Source organism: Ostrea edulis, chromosome 2 (genome assembly GCF_947568905.1).
Source record: "Ostrea edulis chromosome 2, xbOstEdul1.1, whole genome shotgun sequence".
Lineage (NCBI taxonomy): Eukaryota > Metazoa > Mollusca > Bivalvia > Ostreida > Ostreidae > Ostrea > Ostrea edulis.
This window is the reverse complement of record NC_079165.1, coordinates 98,376,085-98,399,073: the sequence shown is the minus strand read 5'-3', so window position 1 is coordinate 98,399,073 and position 22,989 is coordinate 98,376,085. Positions and strand designations below refer to the sequence as shown.

General features: G+C 35.2%; 1 protein-coding gene, 1 long non-coding RNA gene and 1 other non-coding gene across 4 annotated transcripts; 1 reads left to right on the top strand and 2 right to left on the bottom strand.

Annotated features, from left to right (window-relative positions):
* Window positions 1-622: 622 nt before the first annotated feature.
* On the bottom strand, window positions 623-695 carry Trnar-acg (transfer RNA arginine (anticodon ACG)). Its single transcript has one exon. It is a non-coding gene; the product is annotated as a tRNA-Arg (tRNA).
* Window positions 696-830: 135 nt separating this feature from the next.
* Window positions 831-16,552, top strand: LOC125680544 (1-acyl-sn-glycerol-3-phosphate acyltransferase alpha-like). Of its 2 annotated transcripts, none has more exons than XM_048920227.2 (6): window positions 831-1,182; window positions 4,761-4,894; window positions 5,471-5,652; window positions 14,254-14,349; window positions 14,498-14,570; window positions 15,554-16,552. In XM_048920227.2, the coding sequence occupies exons 1-6, from the start codon at window positions 1,001-1,003 to the stop codon at window positions 15,694-15,696; spliced, it is 810 nt and encodes a 269-aa protein (XP_048776184.2). In that variant the 5' UTR covers window positions 831-1,000; the 3' UTR covers window positions 15,697-16,552. The 2 variants fall into 2 exon arrangements, with proteins under 2 accessions (XP_048776184.2, XP_056011677.1); XM_056155702.1 differs by having other exon boundaries at window positions 924-1,182; window positions 14,687-16,552.
* LOC130052008 (uncharacterized) lies at window positions 9,710-11,063 on the bottom strand. The gene is made up of 2 exons (XR_008800319.1): window positions 10,749-11,063; window positions 9,710-10,654 (listed from the first exon to the last, which is right to left on the bottom strand). It is a non-coding gene; the product is annotated as an uncharacterized LOC130052008 (long non-coding RNA).
* Window positions 16,553-22,989: the final 6,437 nt, after the last annotated feature.

Genomic DNA, 22,989 nt, shown 5'->3' with positions numbered 1-22,989 from the left:
GGAAACTGTGCACTTATTTTAAATTTAAGGAGCACTTTGGTTTCGGGAACTATCTTAATAAAATTAAAAATTTTGATATTAGAAGATCTATTTGTAAGTTACGGATATCAGCTCATAAATCAATGATTGAAGTTGGTAGATATTCTGGTATTACTATAGGAATGAACAAATATGTAACAAATGCAACTCCGGTTCATTAAGTGATGAGATTCATTTTTTGATTAAATGTGAAAAGTTTGTTGATGGAAGAAAATCTTTTTGTGGTGCTATAGAGGGGGTAAAAAAAAAAAACCAGTTAAATTTTTACTAAACTCAATGATGAACAAAACTTCACTTATATATTATGTTCTGAAGAGCCATCTATTCTAAATATAACTGGAAAATTTATTTTGAACAATATATGACACTGTATTTGCATATAACTATGTGTTATGTAATCACTTCTTTCTTTACTTGTATATGTATATGTACAGTATTTGTATATATTTTCATGCTGCTCCTTGAGGGCCCTTGATTGGAAAATTAATATGTTCTATGTTCTATATCAATGTGTACGTAAAATTCAACTACATCGGTTTCATCCTGGCTTGTAAAGAAATTTCAGCGAAGAGAAAAAAAAATTCGAGCTTGCCAGGACTCGAACCTGGAATCTTCTGATCCGTAGTCAGACGCGTTATCCATTGCGCCACAAGCCCCACTTGCAATACACCAAATTTAATATCCGATAGATAAATAGGCTAATATCAACTAACACATCTTTAACATAGTCATAGATTATTATAAAATGTAACAATTTCAACTTCAAATCCGATTAGAAAATGTTTAATAATAGCGTACCACATTACGATGATATGAGAAGTCACTAAGAATGGTCTTTGCTGTATCCGGTTTTAACTTCTACAATTTCATAGTACTTCCGGATCAGTTAAAGAAAGAAGCAAGATAGATGGAAAGCATGTTTGAAATTGAATTTTTATACTGAAGAAACATACGCTGTGAAATGTTTAATTTCGTAATTTGGTGCTCGATATTAATAATATCTATAATTCTGTATTTCACAAATAATACGGTTCGGTATTATGCGAAATATGGACTGTACCTTTTGTTTTTGACTATTATATCCACTGCAACAGTTCTGTTGGTGATATTCACCTGCAGATCAAAAAGCACGAAGAATAACAGGTAAAAAGCATGTAGCAGAGGTCGGAATGACTTCACTTACTTAAAGTTAAGAAAAGTCTATGATATAAATTTCAACGATATGATAATCCACCTTTTCCTTTACCTGTACTAACCTTCCCACCCCCGTGGCTTGATTTTCTCCCTCCCACTTATCTTTTTCCCTTTCCCTTTTCGCCCCTCTTCTACCTACAGTTTATACGATGTAATGGTATATGATCGGAATAGAATGGATATTATTTTCCATCATTATACCTTTTTAAAAAATGCACACTATCATTTTACATAAATCATCTACATATATCAATCCTCAAAGTCAAAAATACTGATCGATGGACAATCTGTCCTGTACAATAAGTTTGACTAATGCTACAGTTTTGACCAATTGATTAAAGATTATCAATAGCTTTTACTAGATCTTTTCAGTTGGTGATATGATGTGTTCTATGTAATATATTTGACAGTTTTCTCTTCTTCCATTCTGGAGTTTAACTTATTCTCATTTGTAGTAATTAGGACCTTGGATATCGGCCTTGATAGCTCAGTGGTTAAAGCACCTGACTAGTAATGCAGAGGTTCTGGGTTCGATTCCCGGTCCAACCAAAGATTTTCTCCTCTCTCCTATATATGCTACATTTATATATATATATACTGCATTTGGTGCCGTTGACCACCCCTGGTCTTGCAGGTGAAGGTCCTGTCAGGGACGAAAAGAATCTGGGTTATGTGTCTTCGAGGGTGAAGACTGTTTAAGGAGGAAGGAATGTAGTAATTAGGGCTATACAGACCGTGGATATAGTCCTGGATAGCTCAGTGGTTAGAGCACCTGACTAGTAATGCAGGGGTCCCGGGTTCAATTCTCGGTCCAGCCAAAGATTTTCTCCTCTCTCCTATATATACTACATTTAAATATTTACTACACTTTAGAGAAGTGGACAAGTGTAGCCTACATCCACTTCTCTTCGCAAACTTCATTCTCGGTCCAGCCAAAGATTTTCTCCTCTCTCCTATATATACTACATTTAAATATTTACTACACTTTAGAGAAGTGGACAAGTGTAGCCTACATCCACTTCTCTTCGCAAACTTCATGTTTTGATTCTTAAAAATGAATAAATTCTGGAACCAGTGACGGTTCACACTTCGACCAAGGTTTTGACTAAAATTCGATTCATTTATTTAACAAATTACGTTCACAACTTTTATTAACATTAATGAATGCAACTGACATAAGGAAATTAACATGTACACGCTGTTAATCCATTTTCACATGTTTACTGTCTCGGGTTTGAATGATGTGTTAATCTCTATTGGCAGTAGAAAAAACTTGGAATACCTGAAGTCAGATAATTTGGAAATATTAACAAACAAGCATTTTATTTTAATTAAAAAGATTCTTCTTGTTGATATCAATAGGAAAACATGTCTGAATAAAAATGAAATGTCAAAAAAGCTTCCCTAGAAGCAGAGTGCATGTTTGTTAAGTTTTCCTTTTCCGACTTCAGATATTCAATTTTTTTCAACCGTTAATAAAGAAAATCGCATAATTCAAACCTGGTTTATATTTGCACTATCATCGATAACCAATGTAGTCAAACAGTCTAGATACTTGTAATAATTAAAATCCCCAGGGTTCTTTAGAGTCCATTCTTTAGTAGGACACCATCTTTGAGTGTTTTTAAACCCAGGTAAAAGCAATTTGCATCCCCATTCTATTAAACACCAGAATCAAACTATTGACTAGATTATATCACAACCAGATGTGATCTATTGAACAGTGTGCATTTTTACCAGAAATTTAATTAACTATGTGAACAAACTGTTACTAAATGTTTATAATATCAAAATACAGGGTTAGTTTGCTTTGATTTAGCTACTGTTTGTGTTGAAAACAAAAGTATTGCCAGGGTATTAAAAGTTTGATCTTTAGATACGTATCCATTTAATAGTATACAGGTATTGACTGGGTTCGAGGACAACAGCTGGGGGTTTTTTTTATCCGAGGAGGGATCTGTTGGCAGTTGCCCGAAGCCGTAAGCTGAGGGCAACAGATCTGTTGGAGGGTCAAACAAAACAGCTGTTGTCTGAGGACACAGTCTATAATTATTTTGTTATACACTTTCATTTTTAGGTTGTTTTTACTAGATGCACATAGTTTGTTTACTTTGAACTTTTAACAAGACAGTGTGATTACACACACTTAACAGCGTATCCACTAGTTTAAAAGAAAACATACCCAATATCGTATGTCAAAATGTTGAATGCTACTTTTTAAGAATGTCGGTGTCCTCACCTTCGCACATGGTTTCCTAGCTATGACAAGCGTATTGACAAACACGATTTGGGGAGATGGATTTATGTAAATACATTTAGTATATCCTGGGTAAAAATATTTTTAATCCACTTATTCATAAAAGATCTTTATTTCTATTTAACAAAAAACTGTCCACCAAAAATCATGTCCATGCCCCTGTGATAATAATTTTGCAATTTGAATAAAATTTTGGTATTCCTGTACAAAGTATTTCATTTATTTAAGGAGATGAACTCGTAAGTTGTACGAACTTGCTTCTGATCCTTTTGTATATATTCTATACAATGAAATAAGTTCAAATCAAATAAAGTATTTCACAGTGTTTTAATAAAAATGAAAATTGATAACTTTTCAGTATATTACACATTTACAATAGTAATTGAGTGTCTCCTTCAGGTTTTATGTCATTACTTGTCTCATGACTGATGAAATTTCAGAAAAGATTATCAGCTTCAAAACCCATTCCACAAGTGTTGCAGTTCTTAATGTTGATGCTACACTGTATTTTTATACGTATTTTTATACGATGTCTGTACGTCTGTCTGTCCGTTCGGGGTTTTCTCTTTATAATTCCATTTCCCTTTCACATATCATGCTGAAACTTGCTGTGTAGCTTCTTTGTGGGTCACTCTGGATCATACTGCAATTTTGATCCATTTCGACCTTTTTTTCCAGGAGATTTGTCCCTTTATTTGGAAATAATTATTATATGGAGGGTACATAATTTGTCCGCCCTACTCCTCCCACAGCTTTCAAGTGAGAGCCTTCTTATTTTGTGGAAGTGTTTGTATGGGTATTGAAGATGTGCATGTGGGATGGATTTTGATTTTCTACAATTTTTGAGAAAATTACAGTTGTTGAACTTAGTCTACATGGTCTATTTAGAAATTAATATTCTATGAAGGGTACATAATTTGTCTGCCCAACTCCTCCCCCAGTTTTCAAGTGAGGACCTTCTTATTTTGTGGAGTGTTTGTATAGGTACTGAAGATGTGCATCTGGTGAAGGATTTTGATTTTCCATTTTTGAAAAAAATTGCAAGTTGTTGAACTTGGTCCATTTTGAGGAAATCTCAATTTTTAAGCTAAGACCCTTTGTTCATATGAAAGTTTGTCACAGCTTCATGATGGCTGATACTACCTGAAGCAAAGTTATACAAATTATAGCACAAGAAAAGCACCCTATGTAAGCATTTTACGGGCGTATTGTGTACCGTTTGCGGTACTCTTGTTCTTATTATTAATGCCAATATAAATATTTTTTGCAGACTTGCCATATGGTCAATGAAGAAATTAAAATACCTTTATGGCTGGGAATTTGATATCCATGGCAGGGAATATTTGATGAATGATGAAGCGTCTGTGGTCCTAGTAAACCATCAGAGCGGTTTAGATTTATTTGGTATGTACTATGTAACCGATGTTTTGAAATAATGTACCATTTTAAGTTTCATCCAGACACATGTACATACTGCATGAAAGTGAATTATGTCACAAGTAGGCCTATATTGTATTAAGATGGATTGTGATATATATACACACACATATGTATTTGTTAGAAAAAGTAATATATACATACTGTATATATATTTATTTCTTTTTGAAATTGTGATTTTTTTTTTTTTTTTTAGGCTTAATGGAGTTGTGGAATTGGGAGTATCATTGTAAAGCGGTAGGCAAGCGTTCGCTGAAGTACCTGGGTGTTTTTGGACTTGCCACTTACCTTTGATTTTTTTTTAATTTTTAGGCTTAATGGAGTTGTGGAATTGGGAATATCATTGTAAAGCGGTAGGCAAGCGTTTGCTGATGTACCTGGGTGTTTTTGGACTTGCCACTTACCTTTGATTTTTTTTATTTTTAGGCTTAATGGAGTTGTGGAATTGGGAATATCATTGTACAGCGGTAGGCAAGCGTTCGCTGATGTACCTGGGTGTTTTTGGACTTGCCTCTTACCTTTGATTTTTTTTTTTATTTTTAGGCTTAATGGAGTTGTGGAATTGGGAGTATCATTGTACAGTGGTAGGCAAGCGTTCGCTGATGTACCTGGGTGTTTTTGGACTTGCCACTTACCTTTGTGATACAGTGTTTTTAGATCGATATGATCATGCTAGAGCAGTTCAACAAATGAATGCAATAGTAGATAATATACATTCCAAGAAGGTAGGTACTAGATTGTCAAATTCTTGAGACAAAGAAAACAAGAAAATCCAACATCATTTTAAAAAGAAATACATACATTTATCGTCGACTGCCCTATTTCGGTGACTGACCAGAATCGGCGACCTTTTGTTTACGTGTGCATGTTGTCGTTTCCGGGTGTAGATTGCGTCATCAATTTTGCTGTAGTGTTTGCAAACGTATGTAGAGTATGTCTACAATTTTTTTCCGAAAGTGAATTTCTAGAAGGAGAGTATGCAAAAAATCAACATGAGCACCCCAAAAATAAGCCCATTTACTTATTACTTTTTCAAGCAAACCTTCAAATTGATATAAAGTATACCAAAAGTCTAGAATTCTACACTATGTTATTTTATTCATTGACGTTTAGTTGCACATTCCTCCTGTATATACGTTAAAAAATAACAATTACAAACTTTTGGCAAACCTATATTAACAATGGTCACCGAAATAGGTGACATCACCGTTTTAGGAGCACAAAGTGACATGTTTTATGTTACAAAAATATTTTCAATTAACGTACCAAATACTACCAATGAATTGGGAATTTTTGGATGAAAGTAAAGGAATTTAGTTACTTTAAAGATAGGTGTATTGTTTATTTATTTAATCCAAGTGATTATTGAGAAAATCGCAGTTTATCACTAAGGTCACCGAAACTGGTCATTCGACGATCAGGGTTCGAAATTACCTCATGTCCGTAAGTCTGAGACTAGTAAAAAACGTGTCGGACTAGTAAACTCTCTATAGCACTAGTCCGTACGGACTAGTGAAAATCCGGAAATCAATCTTGGATTGGTTAAGATTTTAGCAAGATTTGTCTGAGTCTCTTAGATGGTTGAACTTATGGTCGATTACCTGCATGGTTAAGTGTTTGTGTGACTATGACATCCTTCCAAACACATGGAGTGCGTTCGAGACCGCCGTTCTTCGAACGAGCACAAATTCCTGCCGATTCCGAACTCACGAGAACGGGTTCGAGGTGCAAGAGCTGCAAGTAGTGTGATCTAAGAACAAGGAATTTGGTGGGCACATGTTCTCGTCATTCCCAACTCTAACACAGGAGTTCGTAACGCTATAGCTCATGGCTTATTCAATCGAGTGAATTTTATTGACTTTATTGATAAAATTTCTAACTCTTGTGATTCTAAGAACTGAGCACGAAAACAACGGAAACGTCGATCTCAAACGCACTTATGGACGTTTATAAAAGGATTAACTTGGAGTTTACTGTATGCTTCTGAAGATCTTGAATGCAAAATAAAGTATGGTGGTCTTTTTCTTCTGTAGGTGTCAGAAACTGAATTGCATGCAACTGTGATGTGTTTGGTTTGATTAAATACTATTGAATAAAATGAAGATCATTTAATATGATATACTGGACGGACTAGTGAAATGCTTTGTGGACTAGTGAACATTAATAGTGACTAGTCCGTACGGACTAGTGCTTGAAAAAGTTAATTTCGAACCCTGCGATATATATAATATAATAATAATAGTTTATTCACCAATCAAGGGCCCTCGGGGGGCATGTACATGTTAACAGGCAATTAATTATAACAATGAAAATAAATAACAATCAATTAGAAGTACTACTGGTAATACTGACAGAGTTCACACTTCTGCACTGCACATATCTATATAATTATGTTCCCCAAACAAAGTTTGGGAACATATTGTTTTTACTCTGTTTCTTATTATTATTATTAAGGTCTTCCGTCTCCTGCGGAAGACCTTACTATTATTGTTCGCGTTCTTCTTCTTCATTATTATTATTATTATTATTATTAAGGTCTTCCGTCTCCTGCGGAAGACCTTACTATTATTGTTCGCGTTCTTCTTCTTCATTATTATTATTATTATTATTAAGGTCTTCCATCTCCTGCGGAAGACCTTACTATTATTGTTCGCGTTCTTCTTCTTCATTATTATTATTATTATTATTATTATTAAGGTCTTCCGTCTCCTGCGGAAGACCTTACTATTATTGTTCGCGTTCTTCTTCTTCATTATTATTATTATTTTCCTTGGTAGTACACGCGTTTTTCTCAGCCATTTCTCGATCGATTTTCACGAAATTTTCAGGAAAGATGTCTTTTGGTGACGAGACTTTGCTTGCAAAATTTCGTTCTTGACGTCACTTCCGGTCAGGAGTTATCTCTCTTTTAGTGACTTTTTGAAGGGCCTTGTTGTCCACACATCTCCTCCGTTAGTTTTGAAGCTAGAGTCTTGAAATTTCTACACAAGATAGAGTAAACATTTTAGAAGATTTGTGGGGGATTCGATTTTACCGGAGGCGATTTGCCTAAACGCTCGCCTGGACCTGAAAAAATGGATGCCAAAAATTTTCGCCGATTTCGGCGATTTTTGACCTTTGATCTCCAATATCTTTTTTCTTGCAAATATTTTGTTAAGACATGTAGAACAAAAGTTGTGCACATTTACGAGATCTTTTCGAAAATATCAAGATTTAGGGGCTAGCCCCTTAAATTAGGGATCTAGAAGGGCTCAAAGTCTAGATCAAATATCTCAAAAATCGTTAATATTTTGGTATAAGTCAAAGAACAAAAAATGTTCATCTTAACAATCCAAATCTATTCATATAAAAATGTAGGTCATATGTTACGTAATAAGGGATTTTAAGGGCCAAAACCATAAATTTTTTACCCCTTGTATCTCGAAAACGACAAATATTTTGAAAAGCAATAAAGAAGAAAAGTTGTTCAGAATGATGATCTGAACAATATGCATATTTCGTTTTTACCCTATGTGGCCCCGTTAGGGAGCTACAGTTTGGCCCCTAAAAATTACTTCTAGAAATAACTCCAGAACGGTAAAGAATTTCTAAATACTTGTTGAACAAAAAATGTTTGAAATGTCATGACCTTTCTTACGATATCAAGCAAAAGGGGCTGACCCTTTAAATTAGGGGCCCAGAAGGGTCCAAATGTTTATGAGAATATCTCAGAAACTATTAATATTTTGTAATAAGTCATTGAAGCGGAAATGTTCATCTAAACGAGCTTGTTCTTATCAAATCAAAAAGTAGGTCAAATGTTACGTAATAAGGGATTTTAAGGGCCAAAATCATAAATAATTGACGCCTCATATCTTGAAAACGACAAATATTTTGAAAAGCATTATTGAACAAAAGTTGTTCAGAATGATAATCTAAACAATATGTACATTTCGTTTTTTCCCTATGTGGCCCCGTTAGGGAGCTACAGTTTGGCCCCTAAATATTTCTTGTAGAGATAACTCGAGAACGGTAAAGAATTTCTAAATACTTGTTGAGCAAAAAATGTTTAAAATGACAAGGCCTTTCTTACGATATCAAGCAAAACGGGCTGGCCCTTTAAATTAGGGGTTCAGAAGGGTCCAAATGTTTTTGAGAATATCTCAGAAACTATTAATATTTTATAATAAGTTGTAGAAGCGGAAATGTTCATCTCAACGAGCTTGATCTTATCAAATCAAAAAGTAGGTCATATGTTACGTAATTAGAGATTTTAAGGGCCAAAATCGTAAATATTTGACGCCTCATATCTTTAAAACGACATATTTTTTGAAAAGCATTATTGAACAAACGTTGTTCAATGTGTCATAACCTATCGATCAATATCAAAAAATGGGTCTGTGGGCCTCATGGCTCGCCTGTAGAGTCGATTTTTGTCGATATCAGTCGATTTCAAAAACTTGTAACTGGTAAATATTTTGTAAGGACATATTGAACAAAAGTTGTTCAGTTTATCGAGATCTATCAATTGATATCAAGAAATAGGCCTATGGTCCTAATGGCTCGCCTGTAGAGTCGATTTTTTGTCAATATCGGTCGATCTCAATAACTTTTTACAGGTAAATATTTTGTAAAGACATATAGAACTAAAGTTGTTGAGTCTATAGAGGGCTAACAAATGACATCAAGAAATAGGCCCGCGGGCCTTATGGCTCGCCTGGAGAGTCGAATTTCACCGCAACTTTGCTTCAGAAGCTTATGATATGAAAAATTGATTATATCTAAAGTGTCTTAAAGTCGGAAACTAAATTGGGACTCATTTCTCTTTTTTTTTTTTTTTTAACTCCGAGTGCATCAACAAATCGGACGGAAGACCTACTCGTTGCTCGCAACGAGATCGTGTCTAGTTATTATTCTTTTTCTCCGGTACTTTTTTGTCCGGTAGTGTTCTCAGAAACTACAAAAGGGATCGATATGAAACTTTCCAGGATGATAGTATAGCGTTTATAGATGTGCATAGTGATAGTCATTTTGTCTTCACGTGCATGCACGCGCGCGCACGTGCACTGCAATTTTGGTACAAAAAATGGAAAATCAGAATATTAAAGGGATCGATATGAAACCTAAATATGATGGTAGTATATCATTTGTAGATATCAAAAATGATATTTATTTTGTCTACACGCGCACGCATGTGCGTGCACGTGCATTACAAAATTTGTACTCTAACTTTGGAATCAGTCTAACTTTTTTGTTCTTCATTGAAATGGCTTGATATTCATATCATAAGTAGATATTGAGACCCTTAACTGATTTGCATGGTCAAAATTACCAATTTGCACGCGCATGCACGTGCGCTTCATTTTGATTGGATAGTACTAAAACGTCTGTAACTATCTTATTTATGAAGCGAATGAGATGATATTCACAGCATACGTAGACAATATGTGTATCTATATTTTGGTGTAACAAAAAAATGCCAACGTACACGCGCATGCGCGTGCAACGTTTTTCAAATGTTCAATATTTAAAGAACTATAACGTTTTTGTTTTTCATCAAATTCTATTGATATTAGGGATTTAGATGTGTCTTGGTACTCCTTACAAATTGCTGTGGTTAGAATTACTGCTCAGCACGTGCATGCACGTGTGCTGAATTCTGATTGGATGATTTTGAAATCGCTATAACTTCCTTATATGTGGTGGAAAGGTTATGAAATTCATACTGTGGGTATATGATACAAATGCCTGTTGAACGACATAAACAAAAATTCGGAATCATACACGCGTGCGCGTGTATGCACGTGCAACGCTTTCTTTCATTTCTTGGTACTGAAATGACCATATTGAACGTACTACATGTAATTAAAGGATAAAATAAAATGATTTTTTCCTATAGATTCACAAGGACATCACTTTTTAATTGGGGGAGGTTTGGGGAACATCTGTAACGGTCCCCGTTACAATTAGAACTAGTTATATATGAAATACTGATTACAGACAAGATTTAAATTAACAACATGATAAATAAAATAACCCAACTGCTTCACACATCAGTTACTGGGATAGCAGATAATGATAGTGTCGTGTGAATACTTATATAAAAGAGAATAATAGCATTATATGAAAGAATAAAAAAAAACAAAAAACAAAAAACAAAAAAAAAAAACCCCACAATATGTTGACCTGATTACAGGGAGCACCAAGGGACAGTGCCTGTTAACAGTCTGGTAATAAATTTATTGTACCAGACTGTTGGTCTTGTACTCCCAGTAACCAAGACAGCTTACTATTGTAAAGTAAAGGAAATGTGTAGAATGCAAAGACATGTATTTGCAGTATCACATTACACTGTTCAAAATCATCTTACTGAATACAGCATGCTAGTATATTACATATTTACACGCAGGATCCAGTTGTTCTGAATGTTTTATGTCTAAAGCAGGAAGGTTAGAATACTTATATAAAAGTGAATAACGTTATATGAGAGAATAAAAACACGATATGTTGACCTGACTACAGGGAGTACCAAGGGACAGTGCCTGTTAACAATCTGGTAGTAAATTGTTGTACCAGACTGTTGGTCTTGTACTCCCAGTAGCCAAGACAGCCTACAGGTGTAAAGTATGAAGAGAGAAAATGTGCACAATGCAATGAAATGTAACATTTGTAGTATTATATCCCACTGTTTAAAATCATCTTACTAATTTGGATGAGAATATTTTCATCTTCATTGGTCATTAGCCATACAAGTTTTTGATCACTGTCCATCTTTACAAAATTCTTACATGATTTGTCTATCGTTTGGAATAAAATAACCCTTTCTTCTGATAAATGACTATAAATGAGAATAAAAAATGTTTTTCGTCATCCACTGAATTGTTGTTGCATCTTAGACAAAATCTCTCATGTCGAGGGATTTTTTGGTAACGTCCCCTTTCAATGTTTAGTCTATGAGCTGATATACGGAAACGTTTAGACTTCTCCTTTGCTCAAAATTTTTAATTGAACTCAAATAATTCTCAAAACCAAAGTTTTGTTTAAAAGTAGAAAAGCAACTTAGTTTTTTATCTGAATTTAATGTAAGGTGTGAATGCCATTCTTTGATGTAATGTTTGAATAAACAATCTTTAAGAGCCTTTTTAAACTGGTATGCCCCTTTAATGGGCAAATCTCTAATCCCATTAATATTGGTTATGAAACAGTTTATAGAACCAAACCATGATGAATTGTTTTGTTCAAAAAGTAATTTTGATTCTCGATATGCATCAAACAATAGTGGAAATGACTGACCAAGATTTTCGAGTCTGTACCAGTAACTTAACATACTTTTTAATATGTCAAAGTGAAGGGGGAATCTTCCCAATTCCGACAGTACGGCAAAGTTTGTTGCAGATTTATGTACCCCAAGTATTGATTTGCAAAATTTGAGATGTAGTTTATCACAAAGTTGGTTTGAGTAAATTTTGTCTATTGTACCACCGGAGTTAGTAAATTTTTTGGAAAAAGGATTGAAATAACCTACTTTTATTTTGGAAATAGCATTTGATATTTCTGAAATGGATATACGTTTGTCCAAGTCATTAAAACATTTTTCTTTTTCTAACTCATTTAGAATATTATCTAGCTGTGCCAGACGGTGGTTGAAATTTGGTTTGGGTTTGTTCAGGTCATGAAAATGGGAGACCCATGTTGTTGGGTCAATTACATCTGCATTGTTGTTTTTTTCTACTCCCTGAAGTTTCTCAATCAATTTCCAGTAAGATTTTGGATTTTCATCATGTAAGGTTTCTAACTGTCTTAATAAAGATTGTTTAAATTCTCGACATTTAAATTTTCTCATTTTGGTATATTCCCTATATAATTTGTAGTAGTGGTTTTTCACTATTGGATCTTTCGGAAATTTGGAGTATATTTTACCATAATTAAACAGATTTCTCCGCATGGATTTTAAGTCTATATCGAACCATTTGTGCATTTTTTTGTTTGTCTTATTGTGTTTAATTTTAGATTTTCGAAGAGATTTGTCTGCTGCTTTAATAATTATATTTGATAATTCTGTGGAGGCATTGTCAATCAGTTCGTGAGAGTCAAGATTTTTACAACTTGAGAGATTTTGTAATCTCTCTTGAATGTTTGTAGAATTAAGGGCTGCCTGAAAAAGAACAGGTGATTCATCTGACCATATGTAGTTTGGTGAAATTGGATGTGTATTAGTATCCTTAGTATTATCAGACTTAAAAGAGAATCTAGCGGACAGTGACCATTGTAGAAGGCAATGACAATCAGACAGTGTAGGTAAAAAATCAGAAATACTGAAATACAATATTTGATTAAAAATATTTTCTGAAGCCAAAACATAGTCTACTGTGCTACAGCCATTTGGTGTAAAACAAGTGTACTTGCCAAACATATCACCAAAAGTACGACCATTCAGTATTCTCAGTTGATTCGCAATGCACATATCTAACAAGTCTTTGCCCCTATTATCTAACTTAGAATCCATATTGTGACGATTTGTAATTTGATTGTTTATAGTATATGATGAATGGAGAGGGAGAAACTCATTATCATCGTTTGCAATAAAGTCTGGATCTGTTGAAACTCTCGCATTGAAGTCACCACATAGTAAAATGTTTCCCTTGGGTTTATAAAATGATATATCTTTTTCAATACAGTCAAGAATATCGTAATTGATACCCTTGGAATATGAGGAGTTTTCTGGAGGGTTGTATATCATACAAATGTATAAATCTTTGTCAAAATCGAAAAAATCTTTCTCCAGTTTTATCCACTGAAAGTCAGCTTTTGTGTTTTTTTAGAATTTTTATATGAGGTTTAAATTCATTTTTACATAGCATTGCTAACCCTCCAAAAGTTCTATTGTTATGTTTAGAAGCAGATCTACAGACAAAGTGACAATAGTAGTTTCCAATCTTGTACATTCGTTGTTCATGACTTATATGAGTTTCCGCTAAAAAAATAATATCAAACATATATGTATGCCATGTTTACGAACAACAGGTATATGATGTATTTAAGGAAAACCAGATTCATTCTTTTTTTCATGCATATCATATTACCATATTTTGTAAATATTTGACTTTGACTTGTATTCGATGAAAAGTCCGTTTTGAATTAAATTCTGTACATGCCTTTTGGTAACAACTTTATTATATCATTTTAATATTCAATTTGTTTAATTACTACACAGAGAGTATTGTCATTTAAATTTGTAAGGTATCTTCCATTTGAAATTTAATACTTGTAAGATTTGGACCAATCTATATATTTACAAACATTTTCAATGTAGATCTGGTGCCTTATTATCCATTGTTATCTTTCAGTTAAAAGTGTTTGTTTTCCCAGAAGGCACCAGAAACCATGAAGGTTCAATGCTGCCATTTAAAAAAGGAGCCTTTCACATAGCAGTTCAATCTCAGGTAAAAATTTCCCCACTAGCTACACGGCCAGAATAAAATTATGATCAAACAAATCATGCTGTGCATACAAATGAAATGTACGATATACATGTATGTAAGTCTAGAAGTGCAATTTTTGATAAAATGTAATTTTTTGTTTTTCTTATAGGTGCCAATAATACCAGTTGTTTTTTCATCGTATAAATCCATCTATAGCAAGGAAAATAAAAAATTTCAATCTGGTAAGTGAAATTTTTGCTTTAAAGTTGTTTCTTTCATTGCGATAAAATATTCATGGATTTAGAAATACATATTGGCTTGTGGTGTCCTGATTTTATGCTTGAAGTCTTCCATTTAGAATGGTTGTGGTAGCTCAGTGGTAGAGCATTCACTTTGTAACCTGGAGGTCATGAGTTCCGAGTCCCACTCGTGCCATGACCATGTCAAACCTAAGATGTTAACCTAGGCAGCGATTGCTCCTTTGCCAAACGCTCAGCATTTAGAAGTGAGAATCACGGGTCTTTCGAATATGACCTTAAAAACGGAAGTCCTGTGTTGCGGCAGGCGTTGGTACAATAAAGATTCCTTACTGCTATGGCCCCGAGTGCTAAGCATAGGTCTAAATTTCTGGTACTTCACCTACAGCTGGTGACGTCTCAGTATGAGTGAAAAATTCTTGATGGGACGTGAAACAAACAATCAATCCATTTTTGGAATTCACTTTTTGTGGAAGATGACTTTCTTCATACCACCAAATCAACAAAAAGTACACCCCACCATGAAAATTACTGGGGGAATTTTTGAATTGTTGAAACTTTTGGATAGAAAATTAGATAAGCCAGCAAACAAATAAACAATTTTCATGAGAGGATAAAAGAAAGATTCAGAATGTAAGTCACAGAGTTGTATTCAGACGGCTGATAACATGCAGTTGTCAGGGCTTACAACAAGGGACGACAGGAGGCAATTATTCATCGTTTCAATGATCGGATTCACCGCTTCAAATTTCATAATTTGCAAAAGAAACTATCGGAAATTACTCTAAAACAGCCTTTTCAAATGGCTAAATTCACCACTTTACTATAAATTATTGAAAGTCCAGATTGGTTATTAGCTATTAAAGTCATCAAGACTAGAAATCCTTTATGCTATAGGCTAACCGATACATGTAACAAGCATATTTATATACATGCAGTTGTTAGAAAGTTGAGACTTGTTTTTACAGGAAAAATCACCATAACTTGCCTTCCTCCAGTTCCCACTGCAGGTCTTACCAAAGAAGACATCCCTAACTTACTGGATTCTATACGGAATTCTATGGTAGAAACTTACAACAGAACTTCATCCACCAAAGACAAGACTGACTAGTCAAAGCTTTATGTAAACAGTGATATTTACACATTTTACATGCTTTTTAACAATCTTATAGAAGTTATTTTATTTATATTTAGGTTTTTGTGTGAAAAGATAGTCATTATTTCAAGCTCTGAATACTCTGTGTATTTGCGTGATTTGTAATAGCACAGGTAGAATGCAATTTCACTCACTGAGTACATGTATGTGTATGATGCAAAATGGGGAATTGATATTTCTTTTCCAAATACATTAGCACCAGAACCCCTGACATCTTGGGTGGATTTTTAATTCACTGTGTATGATGTAAATACTGTGTACTCACAGAATGGATATTCTGCTCATTGTATAAGTCTGATTAATTAATAAGTCTGATTAATTAATCAGACTAAATATACCGAAGATTAATATTGAATATGGATTACCAGAAATATGGTATGTAGTGATGATTTACAGTGCCCTTGCAGTTTCAAGTAAAATACAAGTACATGTACCATCAAAATACTTCTACAGCTGTAATATCGATTAAATACCTATTTTCGTATATTCTGTTTCCAAGGAATTGTTAGGTGGAACTCCTTTGTTATGTGATATTTACAAAATAAATTTTCGTATCTTTTGTTTCCAAGAAAATGTCATGTGGAATAGTTTTATAGGGTTTTTTTTTTTGCTATTTGATGTTTACAAAATGCATTTTCGTATACCGGTATTCTGTTTCCAAGAAATTGTTAAGTGGAATTGTTTTGTAGGTTTTCTTTTGTTATGTGATATTCACAAAATTCTGTTTCCAAGAAATTGTTAAGTGGAATTCTTTTGTAGGTTTTCTTTGATTATGTGAAATTTACAAAATAAACACTTGAGCATAATAAAATGTTCACTTCACTTTTTTTCATAAACCAGAGTGATCTTGTGCCATCGCTTCCCAGAGTGGTGTCGACATGACTCCTAATTACTATATCAATCAATCAATCAATGCTTTATTCTCATAAATGTACAGTCATACATTACAGAGAGAAAGTTGGGAAATACAGAATACTGCATATACAACATGTACAGGAATAAATATTTTTTTCATATAACTATGTATAACGTGGAGAAACATTGATTCAACAAATGAACATTACCACGAGACGAAGTTATATCCTAATGGAATTATTAAAGCTACATAAAGTCCACATTTTCCTTTACAACAAATAGAAATTTACATAAACTTTTAAGCAGTGCAAGATTTGTTGATGTAAATAGCTTGTGGAATTTTATAATATTTATATTGAATGAAGGAGTAAATGTTGAAGTATTAAATGTTGGAGAATTGGCCCTCTAGTGGTGAAATCTTTAATGACATCTATATTGACTGACCAATGTAAGTATTAACTATTCACCCCACCGTCTGGAATCTTTCTCGGAGCACGGACACCTGAAGTGTGGATAGCGTGTATAGATCTTGTGAACATGTCCTCACCCCCCCCCCCCCCCCCCCCCCCATTCCTCTACCCAAAGGAAAAATAAACCAATAATTTATCCTAAATGTGAAGTGTAGATAGCGTATAAAGATGTGTACATACCCCCCCCCCCCTTCCTTCTACCCAAAGATAAAATTAAATACAGACCCAATAAACTGGTGTCTTTGGAAAGTGTACAAAGTACTTAGGCTGCCTTTATTACATCTGACTTTTAAGTGGAGCGACCATATAAATACCATCTGGTTAAACTAAGTAATAAGACCTATTAAAGGCTTCCTACGTCGTAACATCGATATCAGTTCAACATCTGTCGAAGAGAATGCTTACAAATTAGTAAGACCCCTGGTTAAGTACATTTTGTATGTTTATCAGTTTGGGATCCATATCCTCATAAAGACATCCATAGACTTGAACTGGTGCAAAGAGCAGCCCGCTATGTTAGCTACAGGTACGGGAACAGGTCTAGTGTGGATGGTATAATAGAACATCTCGACTGGACGCCACTAGAACATCATCGTAGACATGCCAGACTCACCACACTATACAAAATTGTAAACAATGAAATGGTTATTGACGAGCGATAGATTTATACCATCCTTGCGCAAGACCAGGCATTCTCACCATCTTGCCTTTCAACTTCCATCAAGCAATACTTCCTATCGCAAATTCTCATTCTTCCTACGTACCATCAGCGAATGGAACGCATTACCACCAGGAATTGTGTCTCTCAAAACACCTAAAACCTTCAGGGAGCAGATGTCCAAACAAAAATTTGAAACCTACAAATTTTTAGTTTTTATTTTCAAATTTTACTTTCGCTCTCTCAATTACCGGACCAGACGAACCAATAATTTACACAAAACGTGGCTTCCTCGCCGATCACCTTCATAAGTCGTTCTGCATAGCCCGTTTCTACCTTCTGTAAGGTTTTGAGATGGCCACTTGTGAGATACTAATATTATATAGTATGATTACTTCAACATTGATGAATAGCACCTTCCATAACAAGAGATGTTTATGAATATCCAAGATATTTTGCGTGTGTGAAATCGATGGCTGCTAGTACAGCTAAAATGATGTTTTGATGAAAGGTGAAGATAACGGACAGTGATCATTCTCATAACTCCGATCCTATAAGCAATACAAAATAGAGAGTTGGGCAAACACGAACCCCTGTATATACCAGAGGTGGGATCAGGTGCCTAGGAGGAGTAAGCATTCCCTGTCGACCGGTCACACCCGCCGTGAGTCCTACATGCATCTACATCTTGATCAAGTAAATGGGGTTATCCGTAGTCAAAATCAGTGTGCCAAGAACGGCCTAACAATCGGTATGAAACATTTGACCCAATGACAGGCTGTGTTGTCAAACTAGATCATTATAACAAGCATAGAATTTGTCAAATGCGGACTTTAAGCGAGACCTTTGAAACCCCTGTACCATCAACTTGTTTGTCAGTAGCCTGCCTCGATTAAAAAAAAAACTGACCATACACAGAACAAGCTCTTGCGTATCGTATCAGTTGAGATATAAACACCATATGCAGATGATAATGTAATATTGCTACATAAATATGGGAAGTTGACGATGGAGAAGCTGAAATAATCCCGTTTGTCATGATGTTGAGTTACTAGTTTGCCGTTAATTCTATTTCCAATAAAATATCGAAGTGTGAAGCAGAAGTGAACAACTCACGATCTGTGGTGTCTTTTATTTCTATTGATTGATTGAATATTGTTTTCTCGAGAATATTTCACTCATATGGAGACGTCACCATTGCCGGTGAAGGGCTGCAAAATTTAGGCCTATGCTCGGCGCTTAAGGCCTTTGAGCAGGGAGGGATCTTTATCGTGCCACACCGGCTATGACACGTCGGTTTTTGCGGTCTCATCCGAAGGACCGCCCCATTTAGTCGCCTTTTACGACACGCAAGGGGTACTGAGGACCTATTCTAACCCGGATCCCCACGGATTGTCATTTATTTCGAGTACACAGGGATATATATATATATATATATATATATATATATATATATAATATTCAACTACATGTATTTATAAAATTATTGCACTGTACATTGCTTTGACGTCAACAGCAGACGAAATACATATATAAATTATGCAATCTATAATCAAAATTAGATCCTATGATCCGCTCATCTACTATCGCTACACTAGTTAATTAGATTGATACATTATGCTGGAGAGACGCTGTCCTTCAAGAGGTTGGCATAAGACATTTGTGGCTTGCGCTTTCCTTGTGATTTCAACAGATGATTTGTGTTCTTGCTTTTTTTTTCGTTAAATCTTATAGGTTCTTCATCATATTTGAAATATTTTCGTTTCGATTTGGTGTATGTGATTGGTATATTTAGCTGCAATGCACAGAAATGTGTCCCTCGGGATTCTATGACCGAATTCAGAATTCCCACTTCCATTGTGGGAGATCTCGCAGGTTATCGCTATTTATATGAGAGTTGCCAGTTTAAGTGCTTTGATTATTTCACTGGATAAGAGTATTAAGAAATGCTGAACGACGATCATCTTATTTAATAAATAAAATTGTTTCATAAAAGTAATTTATTGTATGGCTTTCATTCTTGTCTAAGATTTCCATTGCTTGATCTAAATATGATTTCGTCAGGTGGATGTCCAGTTTCTGAAAGAAAAAAAAGGAAACGTACAAGGGGTTCGTTGACCAGTATGCTTATAACTACAAGGAACAGTTTTTCAGTGGGTAGAAAATTAGCTGCTTCAACTTAGTTAAAATTGAGGGTTTTTTATACGTCCATCGTTATGGCGCTGTCCGTGTGTCCGTCCGTCTAACTGGCTGGCTGGCCGTCCGAGGTCATGTTTTCCGGACTTTCTTCTGAAGCGGATGCATGTATGTAGCTTTTGAATTTAGTCACAACTTCTCTCCCAAGAAGCGTAAGAACAAGTTTGCTTTTCAACTGGATTGGTGCACTGTGACCTACTTTATGATTAACAGTAGGTCAAACAGTTTTCCAGACTTTTTTCATTAAGGATACAGGTTAAGTTTGCATTTCAGCTGGAGATCCTTCCGTCGGTGACCTACTTTAAGGCTAAAAGTAGGTCAAACAGTTTTCCGGACTTTTTGTATTACAAATATTGCCCTGAAATTTAGTCATAAGCTTCCTCTTGGAGGAATACAATTTCAGTTTACATTTCAGCTGGATTTGTCTCTCCTTCTGTGACCTACTTTAGGGCTTACAGTAGGTCAAACAGTTGTCCGAACTTTTTTCCATTACGGATACAGATATTTCCCTGAAATTAGTCATAGGCTTCCTCTTGGAAGAATACAATTTCAGTTTGCATTTCAGCTGGATTAATGCACCATGACCTACTTCAGGGCTAAAAGTAGGTCAAACAGTTTTCCAGGTTTTTTCATTGTGGATACAGGTATTGTCCTGAAATTTTGTCACAACCTCCCTCTCAGAGAAATACATACTAAGTTCATATTTCAACGTGATTGGTGTACCGTGACCTAATTTAGGACTAAAAGTAGGTTAAAAAGTTTCCTGAACTTTTTTCTCAAATGCATACAGATATGGCAACCTCTCTCTCAGAGAAATACATAATCAGTTCACATGTCAGAGAGATTGGTGCACCATGATCTACTTTAAAGTTTTTCTATTAAGAATGTGTGTGATATCAATTCAAAGTGCATAATGTGCTTACAGGTTGAATTTCACTGTCTGATAGGCGTATGTTGTACCGTTTGCGGTACTCTTGTTTTTTTCAATGTCCAGAGTAAAGACAACATAATTAAAATTAATTTTTTTTAATGTTCAAAATTAAAGACAATGTTAAAACAACGTACGGTATCATAGAATTCTCTCATATTAAATTTCCCCCAAAGGAGAGTTACACAACAGATGTACTATAACAGAAGAACAAACATCACATATGTAGTGAAATCAGGAGAACATGTTGAGAGTACATGTTATAGGTTAATTGTACCACAGGTACCCGAATTAGAGGAAAATGCCATTTCACATCTGTTTATGCACATGCGCTGTACGCCTGTACACGTATTATATATGTACATGAAAGTATACATACATACGCATACATCTATATTTACGCATACATAAAACTAGTAAGTACACTGCATGAAGATAACCTACACTGGGAAGTTACATGGGTTTGTTATTGTTCATTTATGGTTGAAAGGAATTATGTAACTACATGAGACATTCTGTAGTACCAGGCAGCTGCACCAGATACAGATCACGCCTGTCGAGTCCACACAACTCAGCGGATAGGTTGAAGGTCAACTGAAACTATTTTCAAAGTTCGGTTTTCAAATAAATTTAGCTAGAAAATACCATTCCTTCAATGTTTTTTCATATGAATATTTTTGGTCTCGACCATCCAGGCAAATACGGCGTCGCTAATTTCAACCCGGTAAAATTAGCGACTATTGTTTGTCATCAAGCTTCTCTAGATACAGAGGTTCCTATGCAAGCTGTTGAACACGTTCAAATTTGTAAAACGTCGATGACAAATTATACACATTTCGGGGAGAATATTGACGAGAGTCCAAAGTTTATGAATTAGCAAAGTTGAACTTCGTGAATGTCTGTAGGAATTTTCATGGGCATGTTCGGATTTCTACTTTGGGTTAAATACATATGAAGAGTGTGAAGTCAGGGTCTGATTTAGTGGTTGAGAAATAAAGTTAACAGTCTTTTTCATTCTGCTTTGGTGGGAAACGTTTCACTTTGGAATGAAACCGAACATTGGGTCAAATGCTGTGAAAGTGTTTCATACCAATTGTTAGACCGTTCTTGGCACAATGATTTTGACTACGGATTACTCCGTTATAGGGCTCAAGGTGTGTGTGACCGGTCGACAAGGGATGCTTACTCCTCCTAGGCACATGACCCCACCTCATATATATCCAGGATCCGTGTTTGCCCAACTCTCTATTTTGTATTCCTCATAGGACTTGAGATTGATAAGTGTTCGTTACCTTTCATTTGAACGTTATACTTGTTGATGAATGTTTGTGTTTTGGAAAGTCGATGTATGAGAAAAGATCTGTTTAGTGAGGTTGCTTGTTCCCATTCGACCTAGGCGACCAAAAAACTGCAATTTTCGTTCTTCTATTTCAGAAACTATTGGTAGAAGTCCGAAAAGTGATGAGCACATGTCCGATCGTGTCTGTTTGTGGAGATTCATAGCATATTTATAGACGAAGTGCTGAAGGGAGCGAACATCTTTCTGAGATTACACCATAGTTCGCTTCCGTATAAGACACTAGAAACTCGTTTATACAGCGTGGATAAATTCGCAGGGTTAAGATGTTCAGTGATTTTAAGAGCAAAACATGACCGTTGTCCTTTTCTACATGCATTTGCAATCCTATCGCTGGGGTCAATTTTGCGTCAAGAAGAATACCGAGATGAGTGTAAACTTTTGAGAGAGTGTAATGGTTTCCTGGTCAAGTCGCCATAAGATGGAGTCATTGCCTGTGCCTGAGGGAGGGAAGCACGGAACACTAGATTTATTTGCGTTGAGAGTCCATAAAGACCCTGTCACACCGATATGGCGTAATTTGAGCACGAGACCGTGCCTCCAGACAGTATCGAAAGCTTTTTGCGTACCCAGAAAGGTAATGAAGATAGGACTACCATGTTCTAAGTTGTGGAAGATAGTTTCTTGAAGATTGAACGAGGCTGTAATGGATCCGAGTCTTGGTTGGAAGCCTCGTTGTGGATTTGGAAATTGGATGGATCACAAATCCTTAGCATCAGTATTTTCTCAAATGATTTCATAAGACATGAAAAGTAGAGCGATTGGTTGGTGTTATGGGTCAGAA